We start from the raw sequence: 21,565 nt of genomic DNA, 5'->3' as shown, positions 1-21,565 counted from the left end.
CTCAACACAGCATCCTGCGGCGCCCAGCCCGGCCCTGCCGTAAACGAGGAAACCCTGCGGAACGAAACCGTCGCTGGGTGGAGGAAAAGAGGCGATGAGAGCTGCTGGAAGGGAGGAAAGCCTCTTCCCCTTCCCTGCTGCGGGGCACCACGGCGGCAGGTCAGTGGGCCACCACGGCGGGAGGGCCAGCCGGGGCCTCGACCCTTTCCAGCTCCCCGAGGCCCGGCTGGGTGCGGCCTCCCCCTCCGCCCCGCTACGCTCCAGACCCCCGGAGGCGGCTGCAGGCCCCGGGCAGGCCCCGGCGGACCCCCCGTCCCCGCTGCCGGCCGCGGGAGGGGAGAGGAGGGGCCGGGTGAGACGGCCCCGGTACCTGCTGCGTGCTGAAATCCCAGCCCAAGTAGCAGGGAGCGGCCATGGCGCCCGGGGGCCTGCCCTTGCCCCGGCGGAGCGGGGCGGCTTTGCAAGGCCCGGCCTCCCCGGGCGGGAGCCGCCAGGCCGGCCCCGCGGAGCGGGAGAGCGGGAGTTAATGAGTGTTCCGCGCCCACGCAGCAGGGCTAAGGCCTCATCCTTCCCTGCCTCACACGGAGGGGCTGGAGCGAGGGCTGCGGAGCGGGGAAGAGCTGCGGGGAGGGCTCGGTGGCTTGCTCAGCGCCAGGGCTGTATACGCGGAGCTGCTGAGCGCCGGTAATTCTGTGCTAATAAGTGGGGATCCGCCAGCCTGCAGGTGCCCAGGTCGGTGGGAAAACACCAGTGGCAAAACGCCAGTGACCGCCCCATAAACGGCAGCAGGACAAAAAAAGGGGCAACTTCAAACCAGGGTCCGAAGGAATTCACGGAATTTTAATATGCCATTAATACGTACCGGTCCTCTTGTGGTACCGCACGCTGGTTTGCGCAAATGCGCTTTTACAGTGTTCCATAAAAAAATGCAGAATCGTTACTTCGGCTGAAGTTTTGTTTTGTGGTTTGCTTTTTTTCTTTTTTGGTTGGGAGGGTTTGGTGAGGTTTTAGGTTTTTGCATTACCTGCCATAGCATGTGACAAGCAAAGTGGAATTGCTTAATCAAAAGAAGGCTCACCTAAAATAGGCTTTCATTCTGCAATCAAGGCGGTATCTCAGCAGAGCCTTAATGAAGTCAAATTGGTTTTGCATGCCCAGGATCTTAAACTGTGCTAACAGTACAAATACTTAATTTGAAATACCCTTTAAACTATAAAATATTACTAAATTTTGTCATATAGTGAACATTTTAAATACATTTTAAATATTCCTAGTGATTTCTCAAACCCCTGACTCCCATAGGTTTATACTTTTAAGATTTCTAGTTATTGTTGCAAAGAAAAACCTTCAAAACATTAATCCTGAAGACTCTCAACGTATGCTGCAAACAAACATTCTAATATACTGACTTTTAAACCAATCTTACTCTATCATATCATCTTTGAATATTCTGTACTGAGAGTATCTGTATTAGAAATGTGATCACAAAATCTTTAAATAAGACAGAGTTTAACTTAAAGTTGTCTGAAAAATATTTACAATGTGGGAATCTCTTCAAATGCGTAGTGTTCTTGGCCTGCATTTTAGTGTCTAATCCTGCAAATTTATCTGAATAGTTTGCAATCAGGAGGCATCCCAATGAAGTAAGTGGAAGTACCAGTCCATTTAAAATAAAGGTACGTAGAATTGTCACCCATTTGTAGTTTGTCTTCTTTAAATCAGATGGCCACCAGGTAGTGGTGGAATTTCCCTGCCCCTGAGAAGTTCACGCTGGATGGACCTGTCCTGAACAAAGGTCTCACTTAACCAGGAAGAGGCTGTGAAAGGAAACAAAGCTTTTAAAATGTTACCAAGAACTGTTTTGTTAGTGTAACTCTTACCAGACAACAAACAAAGGATCAAATAACACATAGAGGTTGCTTTTCCATTAATGCAGAACGTGGCTGGTGAGCCAGGGAGGAGAGGCTTCCTCTGTGCTTTCACTTCCTGCGCATTCCCTATAAAAAAGTAACAAATACGGAGGCCAAGGCTTGAAATGCTGCAATTTTCAACATATGACTACTCACAAAAATGAAGAGAAACTAAAGTCAGTTCTGAAGAAAGCCACAGGAACGATAAATGACTTCAGAAAAAGAGACATCTGTGGATTTTTTCAATTTTAAAGGAGGTATTGGTTAGTAGAAGGGAAACAACCGTTTATAAATAAATAAAGCAATCTTATGAGGATGTAAGAATCAATTACATTCTTCTAGTCCCGAATAGCAAGAAATGCTTTGCTGTAAATAGCACAGAAATGTTGGGGCTGGAATAACCACCCTCGTGTTATCAGATCTCCTTAAATTAGGAACAAGGGTGCAGACAATAGGGTAGGAAAATCCACTCAAGGACAGAATGGGAATGTTAATGTTGCTACTTTCAGTCTTCATGTTTTCCTAGAGAAAACGGGGAAGTTTGGAGAATCATTGCCTTACCCTGTCACTCTGTTGCCCATCCTTGCAAGCAAGGCAGTGTTCTCTCAAATTTACTTGTTTGTTTATGGAAAATGTGCGTTGCTGCTGTTCCTTCTGCATTAAAGTTCACGCTTACAGATACTACCATAGCCTCTAAAATTCTGTCTTGAAAGCAAACAAGGTTTAGCTGTGCAGTTATCAGTAAAGTTACATTCATGTCCTAGTGATGTTTTAGCACTGACAAATCCAGAATTTCCAGAGGGGATGGACAAAATGCCGTTTATAATTGAAATGTCACCACTGCAGATTAACAGCTTGAGGCAGAGCACAGATTAATCACTCAAGACACATAGAGCAGGGTAAAGGGAAAAGCGAGTTTATTCCCCTTTTCCTATTAACTAGTTTCTGACCTGATGGAGAAGCAATACTTCCATGCTCTGCTAGGCCCTTGGCTGTTTTGATAAGTTATAACTACTATGCCAATTAATGCTTTTTTTTTCTTCCCTCACTGTCAAGTTAACTTCAACTGCAAATTCATTTAAATTCATTGCAAAACACAAATTATTTTAACTGTATTCCATATTCCTACATACTGAGATTTTTCACTTTTTATTCTCACTTCAAGTATCAAAGTCTGCCTCTGATCTCAGTTACACCCTGATATGAACTTAGATTTAACTGCATTCTTCAGCTTTATACAAGTGAACTCCTTTGAAAACAGTGACAGCCTGACTACCATGCTTCATTATCATCACATCATCTTAGACATGCCAACAAGCTAGAGAACAGATAGACCAGACCTTTGATATAAATTAGGATTACTATATTGACAGCAGTCCAGCTATCCTGATTTATACTGGCTACATAATTTAATGGGATGTGGAAGTACTCACACCTTCACAGGAAGTAACAGAACTCCATCAGCAACTACAAAGCTAGCAATCCTTTTGCTGCCAGCAGTAGACTTTGGGCATCTAACTAGTTATTTTAAGTAGCAGGGCAGCCAAATATTTCTAAGCCCCAAACGGGTATTTCACATTCATACGTCAGCATAGGTTGGCATAGCAGAAACAATGGGTCAGCTAAGAGTCGCTGCGCATACAGACTTCAGCCATGCACATGCAATACAACCGCAGCAGCCCATGTTAGACCTAGCACTGTTAGGCCTGCTGGCACAATTATCCTCTTCCCAATAAGAAATCTTGTGGCTCTTTAATTAGCCTCAGAAACATTAAACATAGTAAGCTGGGTCAGATAAATGCCAACCTATTTGCCAAGTAACCTGATAGTCACATGCAATGCTGCTAATTAGGTGGGAGATGTTTACAATGTTAAGCTCCAAGTAACACAACAATAACACATTAACACATCACCTTAAAAAAAAATCTCAGCTTGAGCACTAGACCTACCTACTGGAAAGATACCTGAACAATGACAATGCTCTGAAGCTCATTCCCCTTCTACTTAGCATTGCAGGTACTCTGTTATCACAAAATCTCCAGCAATGTTTAACCAAGTACTGATGATATAAAATACCACAGTACCATAAATTAAAAGATGAAGTTGCTGTTCTTTTTATTGAGATGGCATTATAACACCAAAAATGTTTTCCTTTCCCTAAATATGCACTTACCTGTTGAAGTTACTTTTGCACATGATTTTGTAGTAACCATTGTGTTCATCCATGCCTCCAAATGCTGTGGAGAGTCTTGTTATTCACTCTGTAAGAATAAGTACTTGATGTTTAAAAGCAATGGATCGAGATGGCTGTTATCCACTGCAGTTTTACTAACCATACTAGGAACGGATGTATAAAGGTCCAGCAAAAGCCCTATGCATGAGTTCCGCAAGAGGAAGCTCAGACCACAGTTATTACATGGAGACTGAAGACATAGCTTATTTAGGTATAGTAATTATTCCACAAACTTATTGGTTGATTTAATTCTTGACATGTGCATATTCAAAATCCCAGGTACTGCATTAACCAATTAAGGCCCTTTACAGAGACCTCATGAAGAATTGGCACAGGATTCCATATAAAGGCATATATGTGCACAGGAACAATGGGTCCAAGAAAAGAATTTAAATGATGGCTCAACTACACAATCTCAATTATACCGTCAGTTTCATAGGTATTGGTCAATTTGAACCTTTTATTTAATCATGTACATAAAATCCTCCAATTTCACTTCTATCAAATTCAGCAGAACGTGTTGACTTCAGTGGGTACTGAATCAGGCACTGTGGAATTGTATCTGGTTTTACATACTCTAGTTTTACAGATGTAATTTCATTGACTCAATTAGGCTACTAGTGATTATGAAGTGCAGTACAAATTCCTCATGAGATCTCTGCATGGAAGTGAAGTGAAGGATGTTTCTGAATAGCAAATTATTTTTAGGATACTTTCCTCCCCTGCACAGATTTCAAGTCCATATTCATTCTCACAATAGTAATAGTACTTAACCATCCTCTTTGGAGGACTATCTTAACTAGAGTCATTTGCAAGGCTTATTAAAGTTAACTTATACACCCGGCAGATTTCCTTGAAGATGAATACTGAAGTGGTTTGTGTCCTAATGCTCAAAAGCAAATATCTCAGAAGCAAGATGTTGTCATCCAGATAAAACTTTTCATTAACAACAGATTAACCAGTTCTTTCATGCTGTACTTGATTCTTATCAAACTCTACTTACAGATAAGTACTTTTTATTGATTAAAACCAATCAAAGATAAACTCATTCCTACTCAAACAATGCCTGAAGTGGAAACTAATACGGACAAGCCTTGCACTTTTCAGCACCATCCTGCAAGGATCAAAAATCATTTTGCAATCAAGAATGAATCAAAATCATGTAGTTTACCGGTGGAAAAATCAAGGAGGAAAATTTATATGGCTTATCCATTTTGTTTTAGACCCTGCTTGAAATTCTCCCAGAGTTCCTATATGTGTATTAAGTCCGTTGGGAGAATGAATAAACACAGGCTGCTGTCACCTCCCAGAGCTGTAACGATCATAACTCTATGGATAGGAAACAGTTGGAGAAGTAGTTGGTATGGAAAAGATACTTAGGTAGCAGTACCAGAAATGTGAACTCCGCTTATCACTAACTGGAATTTAAGGCTTCTGTAGGATCAAGGAAGCTTCAATGAATTTCCAAAATCCTCTGAAGAGGACTACTGAAGGCCATTCAGCTCCCTCTCACCCTCGTCTCATGGACAGTTTTATGAGGTCAAAATGGAGTAAACCTAACCATCTTGTTTGTCACACTTATTTAAGAAACCCAGGTTCATTTGTTTAAAATCTCTAACTGGTAAATACCTTCAGTTTCTTCTTAGACTTGCCTCTGCACATTGCCACTTCTAAAAGGGAATCTTAGAAGTTCTCAGTGGGCAAGGACAGCAGAACTACAAAATGAACCACAACTCCTGACCCTAAATTTTAGATGCTGATTGTTTGCACAGGGGGAGAGATTCCAGTCCAAACAATGCAGACAACCAACAGAGTCAGCAGCCCTCTAACAGAGCAAATTTCAGCATTTTAGTTTACTTTCCACAGCAACTAACACTCCAAAGGAAAATTATTTAGTTCTCAGCACCAACAGAGTCCAGACAGAAGAACAGAGGTTTTTCAACGCTGCTTATGCAAGGCACAAAAAAACACATACGGGACATGTTAGGGAATGTTTTGACTGTACAGAGCTACACAATTCTGATGACAAGGTGGAGTGCTTATGGGTGAGGATGAGAGGGAAAGCCAAGAAGACAGATATTGTGCTGGGAGTCTGTTATAGACCGCCCGACCAGGTTGAAGAGATGGATGAATCATTCTACAAGAGGCTGGCAGTAGTCTCAGAATCGTGTGCCCTTGTCCTCGTGGGGGACTTTAACTTTCCAGACATCTGCTGGAAATACAACACAGCAGGGAGTAAACGATCTAGGAGGTTCCTGGCGTGTGTGGAAGATGATAACTTCCTGACACAGCTGGTGGGTGAGCCAACCAGGGGAGGAGTCTTGCTAGATCTGTTGTTTACGAACAGGGAAGGACTGGTGGGAGGTGTGATGGTCGGAGGCCGTCTTGGGCTTAGCGACCGTGAAATGATAGAATTCTCAATTCTTGGTGAGGCAAGGAAGGTGGTCAGCAAAACCACCGCTATGGACTTCTGGAGGGCAAACTTTGGCCTTTTCGAGGCGCTGGTTGAGAGAGTCCCTTGGGAGACGGTCCTGAAGGGCAAAGGGGTCCAGGAGGGATGGACGTTCTTTAAGAAGGAAATCTTAATGGCTCAGGACCAGGCTATTCTCATGTGCCACAAGTCGAACCGCCGAGGAAAACAACCGGCCTGGCTGAACGGGGAGCTTTTGCTAGGAGTCAAGAAAAAAAGGAGAGTTTATCATCTCTGGAGGAAAGGGTGGGCAACTTGGGAGGAGTACAGGGATCTTGTTAGATCATACAGAGAGAAAATTAGAAAGGCAAAAGCTCAGCTAGAACTAAATCTGGCCACTATCGTAAGGGACAACAAAAAATGTTTTTACAAATATGTTAACAGTAAAAAGAATCCCAAGGAGAATATCTTTCCTTTAATGGATACAGAAGGGAACATAGCAGCCAGTGATGAGGAAAAGGCTGAGGTACTTAATGCCTTCTTTGCCTCAGTATTTAATAGTGAGTCCAGTTATCCCCAGGGTACTCCATCTCTTGAGCTGGAAGGTAAGGATGAAGAGCAGAACATACCCCCCTTAATCCAAGAGGAATTAGTTAGGGACCTACTATGCCATCTGGACACTCAGAAATCTATGGGACCTGATAGGATCCATCCAAGAGTACTGAGGGAACTGGCAGAGGTCCTTGCCAAGCCACTCCCTATCATCTATCAGCGTTCCTGGTCAACAGGGGAGGTCCCAGAGGACTGGAGGCTTCCCAATGTGACTCCCATTTATAAGAAGGGTCGGAGGGAGGATCCGGGGAACTACAGGCCTGTCAGCCTGACCTCGGTACCGGGGAAGATTATGGAATGGTTTGTCTTGAGAGCACTCACATGGCAAGTCCAGGATAAGAAGGGGCTCGGGCCCAGTCAGCATGGGTTTACAAAAGGCAGGTCCTGCTTGACCAACCTGATCTCCTTCTATGACCAGGTGACCCGCCTAGTGGATGAGGGAAAGGCTGTGGGTGTTATCTTCCTTGACTTCAGCAAGGCCTTTGACACTGTCTCTCATGGCATACTCCTTGAGAAGCTGGCGTCTCGTGGCTTGGATAAGTGTACTCTTCACTGGGTGAAAAACTGGCTGGATGGCTGAGTCCAGAGGGTTGTGGTGAATGGAGTTAAATCCAGTTGGCGGCGGGTCACAAGTGGTGTTCCCCAGGGCTCGGTATTGGGGCCGGTTCTGTTTAATATCTTTATCAACGATCTGGACGAGGGGATCGAGTGCACCCTCAGTAAGTTTGCAGATGACACCAAGTTGGGAGGCAGGGTCGATCTGCTTGAGGGCAGGAAGGCTCTACAGAGGGATCTGGACAGGCTGGATCGATGGGCTGAGGCCAATTGTATGAGGTTCAACAAGGCCAAGTGCCGGGTCCTGCACTTGGGTCACAGCAACCCCATGCAGCGCTACGGGCTTGGGCAAGAGTGGCTGGAAAGCTGCCCAGCAGAGAAAGACCTGGGGGTGCTGGTCGACAGCCGGCTGAACATGAGCCAGCAGTGTGCCCAGGTGGCCAAGAAGGCCAACGGCATCCTGGCTTGTGTCAGAAATAGTGTGGCCAGCAGGAGCAGGGAGGTGATTGTCCCCCTGTACTGGGCACTGGTGAGGCCGCACCTCGAGTCCTGTGTTCAGTTTTGGGCCCCTCACTACAGGAAAGACATGGAGGTGCTGGAGCGTGTCCAGAGAAGGGCAACCAAGTTGGTGAGGGGCCTGGAGCACAAGTCTTATGAGGAGCGGCTGAGGGAACTGGGGCTGTTTAGTCTAGAAAAGAGGAGGCTGAGGGGAGACCTTATCGCTCTCTACAACTACCTGAAAGGGGGTTGGAGCAAGGTGGGTGTTGGTCTCTTCTGTCAGGTGGCTGGAGATAGGACAAGAGGAAACGGCCTCAAGTTGAGGCAAGGGAGATTTAGGTTAGATATTAGGAAAAATTTTTTTACTCAGAGGGTTGTCAAACATTGGAATGGGCTGCCCAGGGAAGTGGTTGAGTCACCATCCCTGGAGGTATTCAAAAAGCGAGTGGACGGGGTACTTCAGGACATGGTTTAGTGGGCATGGTTAATGGTTGGACTCGATGATCCTGAAGGTCTTTTCCAACCTAAATGATTCTATGATTCTATGTGCTGCATTTAACTCCTCACAACCAGCACAATTCAATTTGACGTAGATGACTTCAGTGTGACCACATCTACCATCCACAAAAAGAAATAAAAGAATGTGGGTCCGCAAAGGGAACTGGAGAGCACCAAGTTCCCAACACACGCAAAGCCAGATAGGTGAGTATTAAAGGTAAAGCGCAGGATGATTGGTATGAAATCCTCAGCGCTAACTTGATGTGCTTGATTTAAGGCTTTAGACACCTAGGCAGAGTGTAGGATCAGAGATGCTAGAGTCTACCACTTGGAGCAATTTGGAGCTTTCTACAGTTTCTACCTCATTCTGGGTGTTTTGCAAAACCCCTCCTGATCACTAGGGCTGGATCAGTGGTACTGGATTTGTTGTCCCACAAGCGGGGTTCAGTACCCGGCGTGCAATGAGCCAATCTTACACACAGAGCTGAGACATTTGAATATCTCCTGTCTGCGCAGAGATGGGTGCCAGGTGGTAACTCCACAAAGCTGGCACACCATATCAAAGAACTACAACATATTTATTCTGTTACACGATTAGTAAAAACCCACCTAAATTTACATTCATTAGTTAGTAGTCATCCTCTCATCTACTATTGGTCAGTTATATTTAAATTAGCATCGCTTGCTATGTAAATTAGCACGCATGCTCTTGCACGGGTGGGGGGGCAAGTTTTTCCAGTCTTGAATTGAGTCTATGGTAAGTCAGATCTCCCCTTGCCACCTTTCCCTTTCCCTTAGTTGACACTTCTTTGGCAGTCACCCGGCCTTCAGCGCCTTCTGGGGCAGGATGTTTCCTTTTATCAGTCTTTAGTTCCCTCTTCAAGGGCACAGTTGCAAAGCATGCATAGTTTATACAGAGTAATCAGGTTCACATAGTGAAGTTATCGAGTTATGGTCCCCCTTAAAGGACAATGCATCATGTTTAACCCTGAATTGAGCAGTATCACCACGGCTAGGCCGTAACTCAAACATATGACTACAGGTTCAGTCCCTTGGGAACCTCAGGGATCTAAGGAATAGAAATCTGGCAAGCCATTTTACAGCCTCTACTAACCAGGCAACCTTCTCAGACCAGCTAACAAAATAACATTCCTGATTTATTTTTGATATACAGATATATTGATATATATCTACATAGACACACACTAGCTAATTATATATTTACGTAAAGACCCTGAGGGATAAAAGGAGAAAATAGAATCCTATCAAGGAAACGTGAAGGTGGGCTACATATGACCCAAGCTCACCAAACCTTCAGAGGGACTTGAAGGACAGCTGGGCCACCCTCCCTTTGACACACTTGAACCCTTTATGTCTGAAAGCACATGAAAGGTCAGATCAGAAGAAACATCTCAAGATCATTCTGAAAACTTGCATCGTAGGTTCCTTCATCCCATTAGCACGGACATGCAGAGGGCACCAAAAAATAACTTTGCATCATCAGAAAGTCCTGTGCTCTAACCACTTAACCAATCCCTAACTCTGGCATGCTTTAAGGTTGTGCTTTCAAATAATAGAAATATATGTGCTCTCATCAAAAATCTCATTTAAAAGTAAACAATTATTATTGATTCTACTAATACTGCCTGGAACCCAAATAATAGTAGCCACCCTGTTTCTACCTTTCTTTTTGTTATTAAATTTTCTAACAATAAAACAGTCACTTTTTAACACTTCAAGATTGCATTTAAATTAAAAAACAAAAACATTATAGAAAGCTAGAGAAAGGGGATTATCACAGTAACTTTGATTCTCCTTCTCAGTGCCAGTTAAAATCTACAGATATTTGTATTCTATCTTTGTAACCTGCATGAACAGTGTTGGACATGACTAATTCTGCACATGAACAACATGAATAATCATACATACCTCTGGTCTCAGGTGCAGTAAAATCCAGTGTTACAGGCAGTGCATTCAGTCAGTTAACCATTATGAGCATTTTTAATTATCTTTAAATCAACAATTATTCCTATAAGGTCCTCCAAACAATTTTTTAATAAAAAACTAATTTACTACTCACAAATTAATTAGTATGAGATAAAATTAGTTGCATCTTTTTAAATGAGATTTTGCAACCAAGGTCAAGGGCAGTAAACATCAAGTTCTAAAAGCCACTGCTTTTGGATTATGAAGTATTCTCAAATTTTTTTGCCTCAAGGAAATGAAGAATTGCTTCCATTGTGTAATGGAAGAACAGACTTAAGGAAAATATGGCACTTCAGACTTCAGTGGATAATCAAACAGAAATCATTCATAGATGGCGTTTTGGACAGGAGTTTGTTCAATTAAAGAAAGGCAAGTTTTTACACAAACCTAATCATGGCAATAAATTTTCAGAACGTATAGTACTGTTAGGAAATACGTGTGCCAGTGCTAGGAAATGGCTTGACTGCTTATATTGCTCAGCAACCTACAAGCCAAATGGAGGCCTCTAACATTTAAGACTAAGGCAAACATACAGTCATACCACTCCAATAGTGCCACCTGCTGCGTATTTTAAAAGTATACAGTGGTCTGTAAATACAAGCAGCTCAATTTAAAGACTGAATGACTGACTGGTTTAAACAGAAGTTCTAATTCAGTGTATATGTATGACAATAAGAAAAATTTTTTTTTTATTTATTAGTAATACCTAAACAGGCTAGGGATGCAAAGAAAGTTGTTCCACTATGGTTTAAGAATAGAACCCATGAGTAATCCATTTTCAAATTTATCTCAGTGGCATAACGAGGATTAGTTACATCAGCTCACTACACATCAAAACCACAATTAAGTCTATGTACTTTGTGATACCATGTAGATTAGACCTGCAACTCATTTTATGAATTATATCCTGGTTGCAAATTATTCACAGAACACACACATGGACACGTGTGTATGTCTGTGCATATATGTATACACAACAGATCCACACACATGCCTTGATAGCAAAGTATACACACACACAGACATATACACACAAACATATATATATACACACCTCTTGAGACTGAATCAAGAGGCCCTGTTCACAAGCTTTCCTTGAAAAGGAAACAAACTGCAATATATATGGGATTGGCTCAGCAAAACAAAAGCTAATCCTGTTCCTGGTTCCACCGCTCTGCTGTACCACCTGGACTCATTCACTTCATTTCACTGGGCATCTGGTTTCTTTTCCCAGTTTCTGGTTTTGCTGCTTAGCCATGCGACTGTTTGGGAAGAGACTGCCTTGTATAATCCATTTGCGTAACTAAGTGTGATGGCTTTTCCATGATCCTGAGGGAATGGTACAGTACAAATAATTAATAATAATTTCTGATCAGATACAAACTCATTATACTTTAAATGCTCTTGTAATGAGAAGTTAAGTGTACATCTTTTAAGACAGAGCCTACATTTCATGTTCAAGGATGCTATCCTGAAAAAATTCTTTTTGCAACACATAGTCAAGTTGCACAAGACACTTTCACAGGAGGTCAGTGAGTCAAATAGTGTGACTGGAATTTTAAAAAGGTTGGGTAACTTTTATGACCATTAATAATGTTTGTATTGAATGCCAGCTCAAACTGTAATGAGGTTAATTAAATCTCCTGCCCCAATGTATAAACCAACTGCCTGAAGGTCCAAAGGAGGACTCCATGTGCCAACAACTCAGAACACTGAACAAACAAGGCAAATGAGGTACTCCTTTGTACAGAGCACTAGGTGCTTGTCACTACTGAATGCAGAATATCAAAGTAGATCTACCAAAGCCATGATATATCAGAAGACCTCTAACATGACACATGCTTTTTCCAGGGTCAAGAGAGAATCTAACTTGAAGAGTATCTACGGGGTCTGACAAGTTTACTGTTCTTTCTCTGGCTAAAGCAGAAAAAGACTGCAGTTGAGGTAGGCGACACGATTTGCAAGACACAGGCGTATTGGGAAGGCAAAAGCAATTATTAATGAAGTGAATTACAGCAGACTTAGACATGTGAGCCTGCTGAGCCTTACCAGAACTCTATGTACTGCATAACTAGAGTCTTGTCACCTGCATACGCACAACTTCCAAAGGGATTCCCAAGATCTGCAGGATTTGAGCCTGATTCAGTAAATCATTTATGATGCAAATCATCGCATAATTTCTGCCAGTAACGGGAAAAATAGAGCACACCGGCATTCCTTCCACACACTGCCCTTTCACAATGTTTTTTATGCATTGTTTTTCACTGCAAGGAACCTAGCTGATGCACAATTATATTAAAACTACTGTTTAACTGCATTATTTTTTCATGTACCACTCTTTTGGGCCCTTGCAACAGTATCAGATGGACCTATTTCAGGGACAGAAATTTGCAGTTAATAGTCCAGACATAGTCTCATACTTTATTTGATATGATCAAAAGCCATGTATTTTTAATTTTTTTGCCTCATTATTAGACAAGACTATTACACGTACAGTAAGCTTTAAAATGTGGCTTACTGTGCATTTGAAGAGTTTGTTCATCTCTCAGTAACGAAATGATTACTTCTATAGTTTATTTCATTTTATAGAAAGGCAGAAAACCTGAATGAGTCACAGTAAGGCATTCCTATCTCCAGCCTCCGAATTACAAGTGTCACTGGCACATACTGTTTTGACTCTGCACCCAGGCCTGAATACTTTTAACACATTCTTAAAAGGGAGCAATAAGCACAAAATTATTATTAAGGTATAAACAAATCCTCCCCTCCCACCCCACAGCCCCAAGAAGTGGCAGCAACAATGAAACTGGATGAAAGTTAAGGAAAGGAGAGTGGAGGGGAAAGACACAAAATACATGGAAAGAAACCTGAAGAAAGATTTCCCTGGTGGAACTACTGTCTTGGGGAGGTCACCATGACAGCATCCCTTTAAGAATTAACATTACTACATAAACCAGTATTACCCAGCCCTTTGTGCACCTGACTGTGTTCAATGAGGTTTTGTATTTCACTGTTTTTTTTGGCAAAGCTTCATATGCTCACAACCTTAAGTCAACATTAAATCCAACTATCCAGTTATAATCATGAACTATGTATGCAGTAGCTCCAGACGCACCACATGAAAACAAGCTGACTGAAACCCACAACTTCAGACTAGACCATGCAACTTCTGAAAGAAGTCACCATACTTGGAAGAAAGTTACTTCTTCATTTAGGAAGATTTCAGATGCTTCATACTTGATTTGCTTTTTTGCCAACACAATGAAGGAAATGTCTTGCTTCTGCATGACTTTTTCTTCCTTGTTGGAACAGATGGTGAAGGCTTACAAATACATGATTGGTATTTTTTCAGTGACTCATACCTCAGAGCAACAGGCTTCAGATCGTGATAAGCAGCCAACCAAGATGGATGTAAGCTTACTCGAGGAGCGGTATGACCATATAAAACAGAAGCAAAAACTGCAATCACACATTATTGTATTTAAAACAGGTATGCTTATATTTATAGGAAAAAATGCAAATGTAGATGTACAGACTATTTCTTTAAATCTTGAATAACTCCTAGCTTTGTTCTTTTTATGCTCAGCTTCAAGAGAGGTACAAAGTTAATTCCTTTTCTGTCATTTTGGGGCTTTATTCATTTCACTGAATGGTGGTCTTATGTTTATATCAACTAGCTTCACGGCAGTGAAACACTAACATGAGTTTGAAACAGATGAACATATTTGAGATAGGGTTTTACAGGTTTTATGTCCGTAAAGTAAAATTCTAAACATAAATGGTAACTCTTCCAGGAGCCACATACTTCATGTCTGTCATCCGTGTATTTGTGCAATGTATTCTGTAACATTTCTGCTCTCTTGAATGCTTCCATCAGAACAAGCAACTCTGGGTTTTCTGTCTCTTTTCCCCTTCTTTATCTGTGTAAAGAAATGTGTCCTACAAGACTACAGGAAACAATAGCAAATATCAAGTGACTAGCACAAGTTGGTTTTTTTTTTAAATTAACTTATACTAAGAGTCATAGTGGGTAACTAAGATACAAGCTTTGAACAAAAGGTCCTGTTTTGAAAGTATTTTCACTGCATATTGCTTGAAAAGTACATAAATAGAAAAACAAGTAGCAATATGTATCACTCATCTACCTATGTCAGACAGATTTTATATAAGAAACTTTCAACTATTTTAAAGTTTTTAGTTAGGCTACTGCTTACAATATTACACTGATAACATTTTCATTTACTTTCCAAGTTAAAATGATATTGAGAATACTAAGTCAATTAACGAAGTTTTCTTCTGAATTTAATTGCAATATGAAAAATATGCTTTGTTCACCTCTCATATTAGTATTGAGCTCAACAGATGCAGAACTTAGGTTATTTCATTCTTTACATTTTCCTCTACATTTTTCAGCAGTTCTAGATTTTAGCTGTGCCAGACTATATCATCAAAACAATTGAAAAAACACATAACTATGAACTGCACAACAGATTCACTTCATCAATATTCTTTCATCCAAATGTCTAGAAATTCTTATGTTAAAAGAATTTCAATCTCTGTGAGGAAGAAAAAAAAAAAATATATATATATATATAAAAGCTTATTTTATCAGGTATGAAAAGGCAAATAACTTGAAGACAAAACAGCCCATCTCATCAGCTATAGCAAAAATGTAAGTTAGTTAAAGAAAGGAAGCAGGAGTCTGTATTCAGATTAAATTCAAATGAAGCTTCAGATATAATGAATGTAATCAGAGCAGATTTTTTGCAAAGACACCATTTGAAGATTAAAGAAAAGACATAAGAAAGTAGGACTGCACAGTTTCTGGGAAGTTTAAGATTTAGTAGGCCTGGAGGTTCACATACAAATATTTTCATACACATAAGTATAACCCAAAACATTCACAAAACCATACAACCTACTGCACTGAACTACTATCTTTAAACAACCTGTGTGGAAAGGATCTATGTTACTGTTAGAAGCAGTTGAAGTTTTGGGGTTTTTTGTTATGCTGAGTTCTCCATGTGCAGGAAGTTGATCTTATACATTCCTATGGTTTGGAAGCTGGGAAAACCTATTACATAGCTCAGCCCTTTGAACCTGTTACATACATCAGTTTCCAAGAATATGTCAAGCAGAAATGAACACTGCCATATTGGGATAGCCTACTGCCCTACACTCCTTAAGTTACAAGCTTAAACTATCCAGAAATTCCAGCTAGTACCAAAAGGCAGTCCACGTATGTATCAGTATTTTGTACTGACAGCAAACTGTTTCCCTACCTAGAGGGTAAGATTATGGCTAGGCTGGGATGGGGACAACAATGACAGCACCACCACAACCCCACACATACACACAAACCTCAAAGGCCAGACACAAAACCTCATGAGTTTTAAACCTCATGGAAGGAGGGCACCTTCAGTCCTCACGGTCTTAAAAATCCCTGCTAAAGGTCTTTGTTCCATCTAGCAAACCCCTAAATTTTTCCTGTCTGACAGACCAGCTGTCCTTCTGTGATACCACAGGGATTTTGAGCATTTGAGGTTTATTGCACCACAGTTGGAATGGTAACTCCAAGTTTCCTTGAGGACTTTTAGCTTTGTATGTCTCTACCTGTTTGCCAGTGTCATGAAATTGTGCACTTTTAAACAGAACTTCAGATCCTCTAACTTCTCTAGGTTTTTGACTGGTGGGTTAATAACTGAGAAGTCACCTGAAAACAACTGTCTTCTGTTTCTTCCGCAATACACACAGCCACGTTCACACTTCTGCCTGTTCCTGATTATTTGAGAACAAAGAGCATGACATTCCAAAGTCACCAGCTAGGGGATAATACAGCAGTGTATTCATTATTTATTGGCTAAGAAACTGAAAAACTGTATTTACTTTAGGAATTAAATGGGAGCATTCAGCGCATGCAGTCACAACAGTTTCTGCTCTGACTGCAGAAATCTCTTCCAAGTATTTCCCAACCTAACTTGAAATAAGATTAACTTTTGTCACTCCAGAACCTTAAAAGTATCTATCTATGATGACAGCATATGAAAAAGGCCAGATGGTAAAAAACCCTGAAATGAGGCTATAATGCACAATTTATTTACAAAAAAAAAAAAAAAAAAAAAAAAGAAAGAAAAAGAAAGAAAGACCAAAGATCTGTCTAATTAAAGCTTTCTTTAGAAGTTGAGAGAGTGCCGAATGTGTGTTAATTCAACACACAGTGGTTCAGGACTCTCACATTTCTACCCAAGGTCATTGCTCAATTTTGTGTGCCACACCTGTAGCCAAGGAATCAAATCAAACCTGAACTCAAAACCAGTCCAGACTATTAAAATTTGACTAGATGCATTACTTTGAACTCTTTGATCAACTCAAGCCAGATGGTAATTGTTCTGATGACCAGTTCATACGGTTCAAGATAAAACCTGATGTTGCCTATTAATGCCAGTTCAGCCAAGAGTGCAATTACATCCACAAGAACATGCAAAGCTGCATCACCTCAGTCTCTCAGTTCCTTCTGTCTTGCTTTTTCTCTCACACATGGAGAACAAGCCCTAATTTTTGTAGCTTGGTGCTATACCGTGCTGTTCTGCAGAACACATGGGTCTATTTTGCAAGTGGACTTTTCGTAGCCACCCAAGCTCAGCTTTATTTCCTGGATAAAGTCCAGTCATAACTTTGATTCTCACTGTTACATATAGAGAACTGTGTGTTCTTACCTCTATGAATGGTTTCACCCTAGGAAATTCTGTTAGCATACTTCACTGTATAGACATATGCACAAACACATCTATATCCCTAAGCTCTGCATGTGCTTTAGTCTCCTTTCTCCTGGTAACACTGCAGGAGAGTGGAAGCTGTGGGCTGACACAGTTCTCACTCCCACAGCCATGCTGCAAAGCAGCTCTTACCAGATCAACCCTACATGGCCAACCCAGGGAGCAGAAAAAATTCTGTGATATTATGCTGGTGGTGTTCCTTCAGCAGTGGGAGCCAAAGACAGTCGTGAAAGCCCCTCCTTAGCTGAAGCCCTGTTGTACAGGTTCGTTTACTGCCAGTAAATCAGCTGGGTCTGATCTCTTCAAATATTTCCTTGTAAAGACAGTATGAAAGACAGTTACAAAGCAGGGGTTGTTCTGTTGTTTTATTTAAAGGCAGCATCCTATTCCAAACAGCTTCACTTCAAATTCAGGGTTACAATTCTTTTTAAATGGCTATTCAGATATTCTGTTTCAGAATATAATCAGCACTCTTCTATGTCTACTTTTTTCACTTTAATATGCTTCATAACTCATACTGCAGACACAGTTTCTATAACTCAACCCTGTAAATAAGGTCAGCATTCTGCACAACTCCTACTTTAAACTATATTTATACTACCTGAAGTGTATTTCATTAGTATTTGCAATGTCAACAGCAGTTTATCTTTAGTGTAGTGGTTCAGTTTCTATTCATTTTCAAGGCACAGAAAGCCAGTCATGTTCATTAATTTGATGGCTGCTACATGCAATTAAAGTAGCATTAGCGTTTCTATCCCTAATATCTTATACATTTCTAACAGTAACTTTCATACTGCTTTAGAAATTAAGCTATAGGGATAGCAGAAAAAAAGAAGAGACCAGATTCTCTCCCACTGTTACAGCTACTCTATACCATCCATGGATCAAGCAGATTTTTCCTCAAAGCAATCATTCAGGCAACACTAGTGTGATAAGCCGTTTACTTTACACCATTTATACTGACTACAATAGTAAAATTGCAGTAAAATATTAAAATGCAAGCCTATATGTCAACGATCCCTCATTAAGAAAAAGAAAAAAGAAATTCACAACTTCTTTCATCTGGAAGTGGTCACAGTATTTTTAAGTTGTGAATACAACTTCAAACAGTATCAAACAGAGCATTTTTGTCTTTCAAATCACAACACCTACCAACGCACAGAGCAAGTCCCTGCTCACCTTAAGAATTTTTGCTTACAAGCAATTAATTACTGAAAGTCAATTCTCAATCTGTGTTGTTAATGAGTCTTAGAGTACCGGTTAGATCAATATTGACTTGATAAATCTCCATTTTCATTTGACTAACCCTGGGGTACCATTTCTGTCCTCAGAACTGCAAAACCGAGCATGAAATATTTCTACTCCATAACGTGGCATCAGAAGAACTTGCACTACTCTCTGCCACAGACAGCAAGAGTGCAGATAAACTCATCTGTTAAAACCCTTCAGTTGAGTTTATGCTACAGAAATTACGCCCTTAATTTTTGCCACCATAGTAACGTGCATATATGCATTTCTCTTGTAGGTGAACATGAATCTGTTCTCCCAGCATCAATGGTCAATGCTGTTTTAATTAATAAACAAGTTAGAAGATCAAAGTCATTTACAGAGCATGTTCCTGTCAGAAAGATCAGACTGGAGATGACCAACAGCGGCAACGTACAAGACAGCTCACCATGGCGTACGCACCTGGGAATTCACCGCCTGGTGCAAGCCCCTTGTCAAGTAGTTAGCTGGGATCCTTCCCACTGCAAGAACAGACCACGCAGTTTTGACAATCAGAGGCTGATTTCAAAGGGAAACGGCACACTGCAACACAAGGAATTAGAAGGAGCAAGTGAACTATCCGTGCTCAGTCAACTGGGAAGTTCAAGCACGTTGAACAGTTTCAGCGAAGAGAATGGCAGCAACATTTCAAGCACCAGCCAAAAGCCTCCTCTGAAATCAGCCACGTCAGCAGTTTGGACACATCAACATATTTCTTCTACAAAATGCATGCCGGCCTGCAACAAACTAAACTTTTACCCTTTCCCCAATAAAAAAGGACCGAGAATTTCTGAAGCAGCAAGGAGGCTTGGATTATACGTCTCACAATGAAGACATTCAATAATACATAAAACTTAGTCAAAAACTTGACTAAAACTTTAAATAGCAAAATAGTCTTCCTAATTACACTGATAGACCTGCTGAAGATCTACTACTCTTATTAGCCAAGGAATATCCTTACTATATAATCTGTTGTTTTACAGTACAGTGTAAAATTAGATGTTCTTATGAAGATGCTGGGCTGCAATGACAGATACTCACTTCTGTTATTCGAGATATAAGAGCAATTTTATCTTTTTTTTTTCCTGTTTTCAGGTTACTGATTTTAGAAACTAAGGTTTTATCACAGCAATTGTTTGAAATATCTCGAAGAGCTATAGCAAAGACTAGTAGAACTACTGATGAAGCAACTAGACTAAATTTCAGTATGGTACTATTTAATTAGACAATAAACAAGTAACAAATGAAACAGTATTGAAGGTGATTGGTACACTTAACATATGATTTCATCATTCACTTTCCTTGAAAAATTATACTTTCTGATGTGTGTACTTTTAAAATCAATGAATAAAACCTGTGCTCATTTCTATTGTTGTTTTAATGGCACTTAGTAAATGTCACCTTTTCCTTATATATAAATTCTCTAATAACATGTTGTTGGTTCCCATCTATCCCCAGTATTTCATCAGAAAACAAAAGTCTGAAATAATTACTTAGTCCCCGATACCATGTATCAATGTACCTTCCTTACCAGAAGTATAATGCATCTTTCTGCTGTTACAACTGTGTGTGCACAAAGGGGATATAACCATTTCAACTACAGAAATATAATTGTAGTAACAAACTATTTTTTATAGATAGGGCTTAACATTTTCTCTTGTGGCACAACTGCACCACAAACCTGTGCAAGTTTTTAAAAGTGAGTACTTATTGCTTGTCTCCCCTCCTGCAAAAGCTTTAGTGGAAGGAGACCCTCTTTTGAGGGTGCTTTTCAATGACAAAAACACGAGTTAGGTATCACCCACTTCTGGCTGCAAGTATTCAGACAGCTCTCTTTCTCATGTGTGGGCTTCAGAAAAATTGAAGACTTGAAATGTCTCCTCACTTCATGATGACTTTAATTCCAGCTATACTCCTGGTAGCCACTGGCTCTTCGGAACCATTCCATATCTACCGGAGCCCTGAAAGGATGGAAAGATGAGGATCAGGCGGATGGCCCGCCAAGCACTTCATGATCCCTGCAAACAGTGTGCAAGCACACATACCCAGTTACCACCACTGTCTCAAAATCACAACATGCACACACCAAAAAAAAAGTGAGAAAAAAAAAGATGCCAAAGATGCTCAGCTGTGGTTTATGTCCTTCTATACACACTCTTCTCAGCAAGAAAAGATAAACCATCCCCTCATAACATATCTTGAAAACAGAGTTAATACCAATGTGCAAATAAAATCCTATTGTCAAAGAGACAGCAGTGGTATCAATTTCTAAGAGAAACTACCATTTTCTTTGCATCCAGCACAACTTCAAACCATTAATCCTTCATACAATTCCAGTGACTTTTGTTGTGCTTGATGGAGGATACTGCATCAGAGATGTTTGCACAGATCTGTCAGAGCCTACGCTTCCATTGCAGAAGATTCACAGCTGTAAGTGTACCACAGCACTTTGTTAGGTGCACAAAAATAGAAAAAATATCATGGAATATAATGCTATTTTACTCCCTCTGGCCAAATATTTCCTCTATGCCACTCAGCAGCTTCAGACCCAAATTCTGTAGTGCCCCACACCAATCCAGCCACCACCAGCAGGTAGGCAGGGACCTTGTCTCCTGGAAGTGACAGTCTTAAGATACTGCTGAAAAGCACTAGCAATTACCAACAGCGATGAGTACGCCACAGTAACTCCTGAAGAATTTTCCACTCATCCTCAGTAAAAGCAGCAGAATGAAGACATAGGTTTGGGAAGAGGTGTTCATTGTGATTTTTCAGGTTTTCTAGTGTTTTCAATTAACTTGGCCCAGATTAGTTTCCAGCTCAG

General features: G+C 40.8%; 3 protein-coding genes across 9 annotated transcripts in view; 2 read left to right on the top strand and 1 right to left on the bottom strand.

The window, feature by feature from the left end:
- Window positions 1-14,140, bottom strand: part of XYLB (xylulokinase) — a 100,236-nt gene extending 86,096 nt beyond the window's left edge. For 6 of the 7 annotated variants that reach the window (XM_030008652.2, XM_030008657.2, XM_030008655.2 and 3 more), the window contains exon 1: window positions 371-473. In XM_030008652.2, the coding sequence (XP_029864512.1) occupies window positions 371-415 (45 nt within the window). In that variant the 5' untranslated portion in view covers window positions 416-473. Of the gene's footprint in view, window positions 1-370; window positions 474-1,880; window positions 1,998-4,083; window positions 4,172-11,756; window positions 12,032-14,064 lie in introns of those variants that run through there. The other variant, XM_030008658.2, reaches the window with a different exon arrangement.
- C3H9orf152 (chromosome 3 C9orf152 homolog) lies at window positions 57-20,111 on the top strand. The gene is made up of 4 exons (XM_030008659.2): window positions 57-159; window positions 12,554-12,646; window positions 13,482-14,192; window positions 19,004-20,111. The coding sequence occupies exons 3-4, from the start codon at window positions 13,793-13,795 to the stop codon at window positions 19,573-19,575; spliced, it is 972 nt and encodes a 323-aa protein (XP_029864519.1). The 5' UTR covers window positions 57-159; window positions 12,554-12,646; window positions 13,482-13,792; the 3' UTR covers window positions 19,576-20,111.
- LOC115339134 (translation initiation factor IF-2-like) lies at window positions 95-940 on the top strand. The gene is made up of 2 exons (XM_030008661.2): window positions 95-647; window positions 678-940. Exons 1-2 carry the CDS (start codon window positions 95-97, stop codon window positions 686-688), a joined length of 564 nt encoding a protein of 187 aa, XP_029864521.1. The 3' UTR covers window positions 689-940.
- Window positions 20,112-21,565: the final 1,454 nt, after the last annotated feature.

Source organism: Aquila chrysaetos, chromosome 3 (assembly GCF_900496995.4).
Source record: "Aquila chrysaetos chrysaetos chromosome 3, bAquChr1.4, whole genome shotgun sequence".
Classification (NCBI taxonomy): Eukaryota; Metazoa; Chordata; class Aves; order Accipitriformes; family Accipitridae; genus Aquila; species Aquila chrysaetos.
Note: the sequence above shows the minus strand (reverse complement) of the source record. Positions and strands in the feature narration are given on the sequence as shown.

Bases quoted from the DNA above. Each gene is read 5' to 3' on its own strand.
- LOC115339134 (XM_030008661.2), top strand. From the start codon at position 95: ATGAGAGCTGCTGGAAGGGAGGAAAGCCTCTTCCCCTTCCCTGCTGCG.
- C3H9orf152 (XM_030008659.2), top strand. From the start codon at position 13,793: ATGTATGCAGTAGCTCCAGACGCACCACATGAAAACAAGCTGACTGAA. The intron at 14,193-19,003 runs GTATGCTTATAT...TTTCTCTTGTAG, and splicing joins CATTATTGTATTTAAAACAG to GTGAACATGAATCTGTTCTC.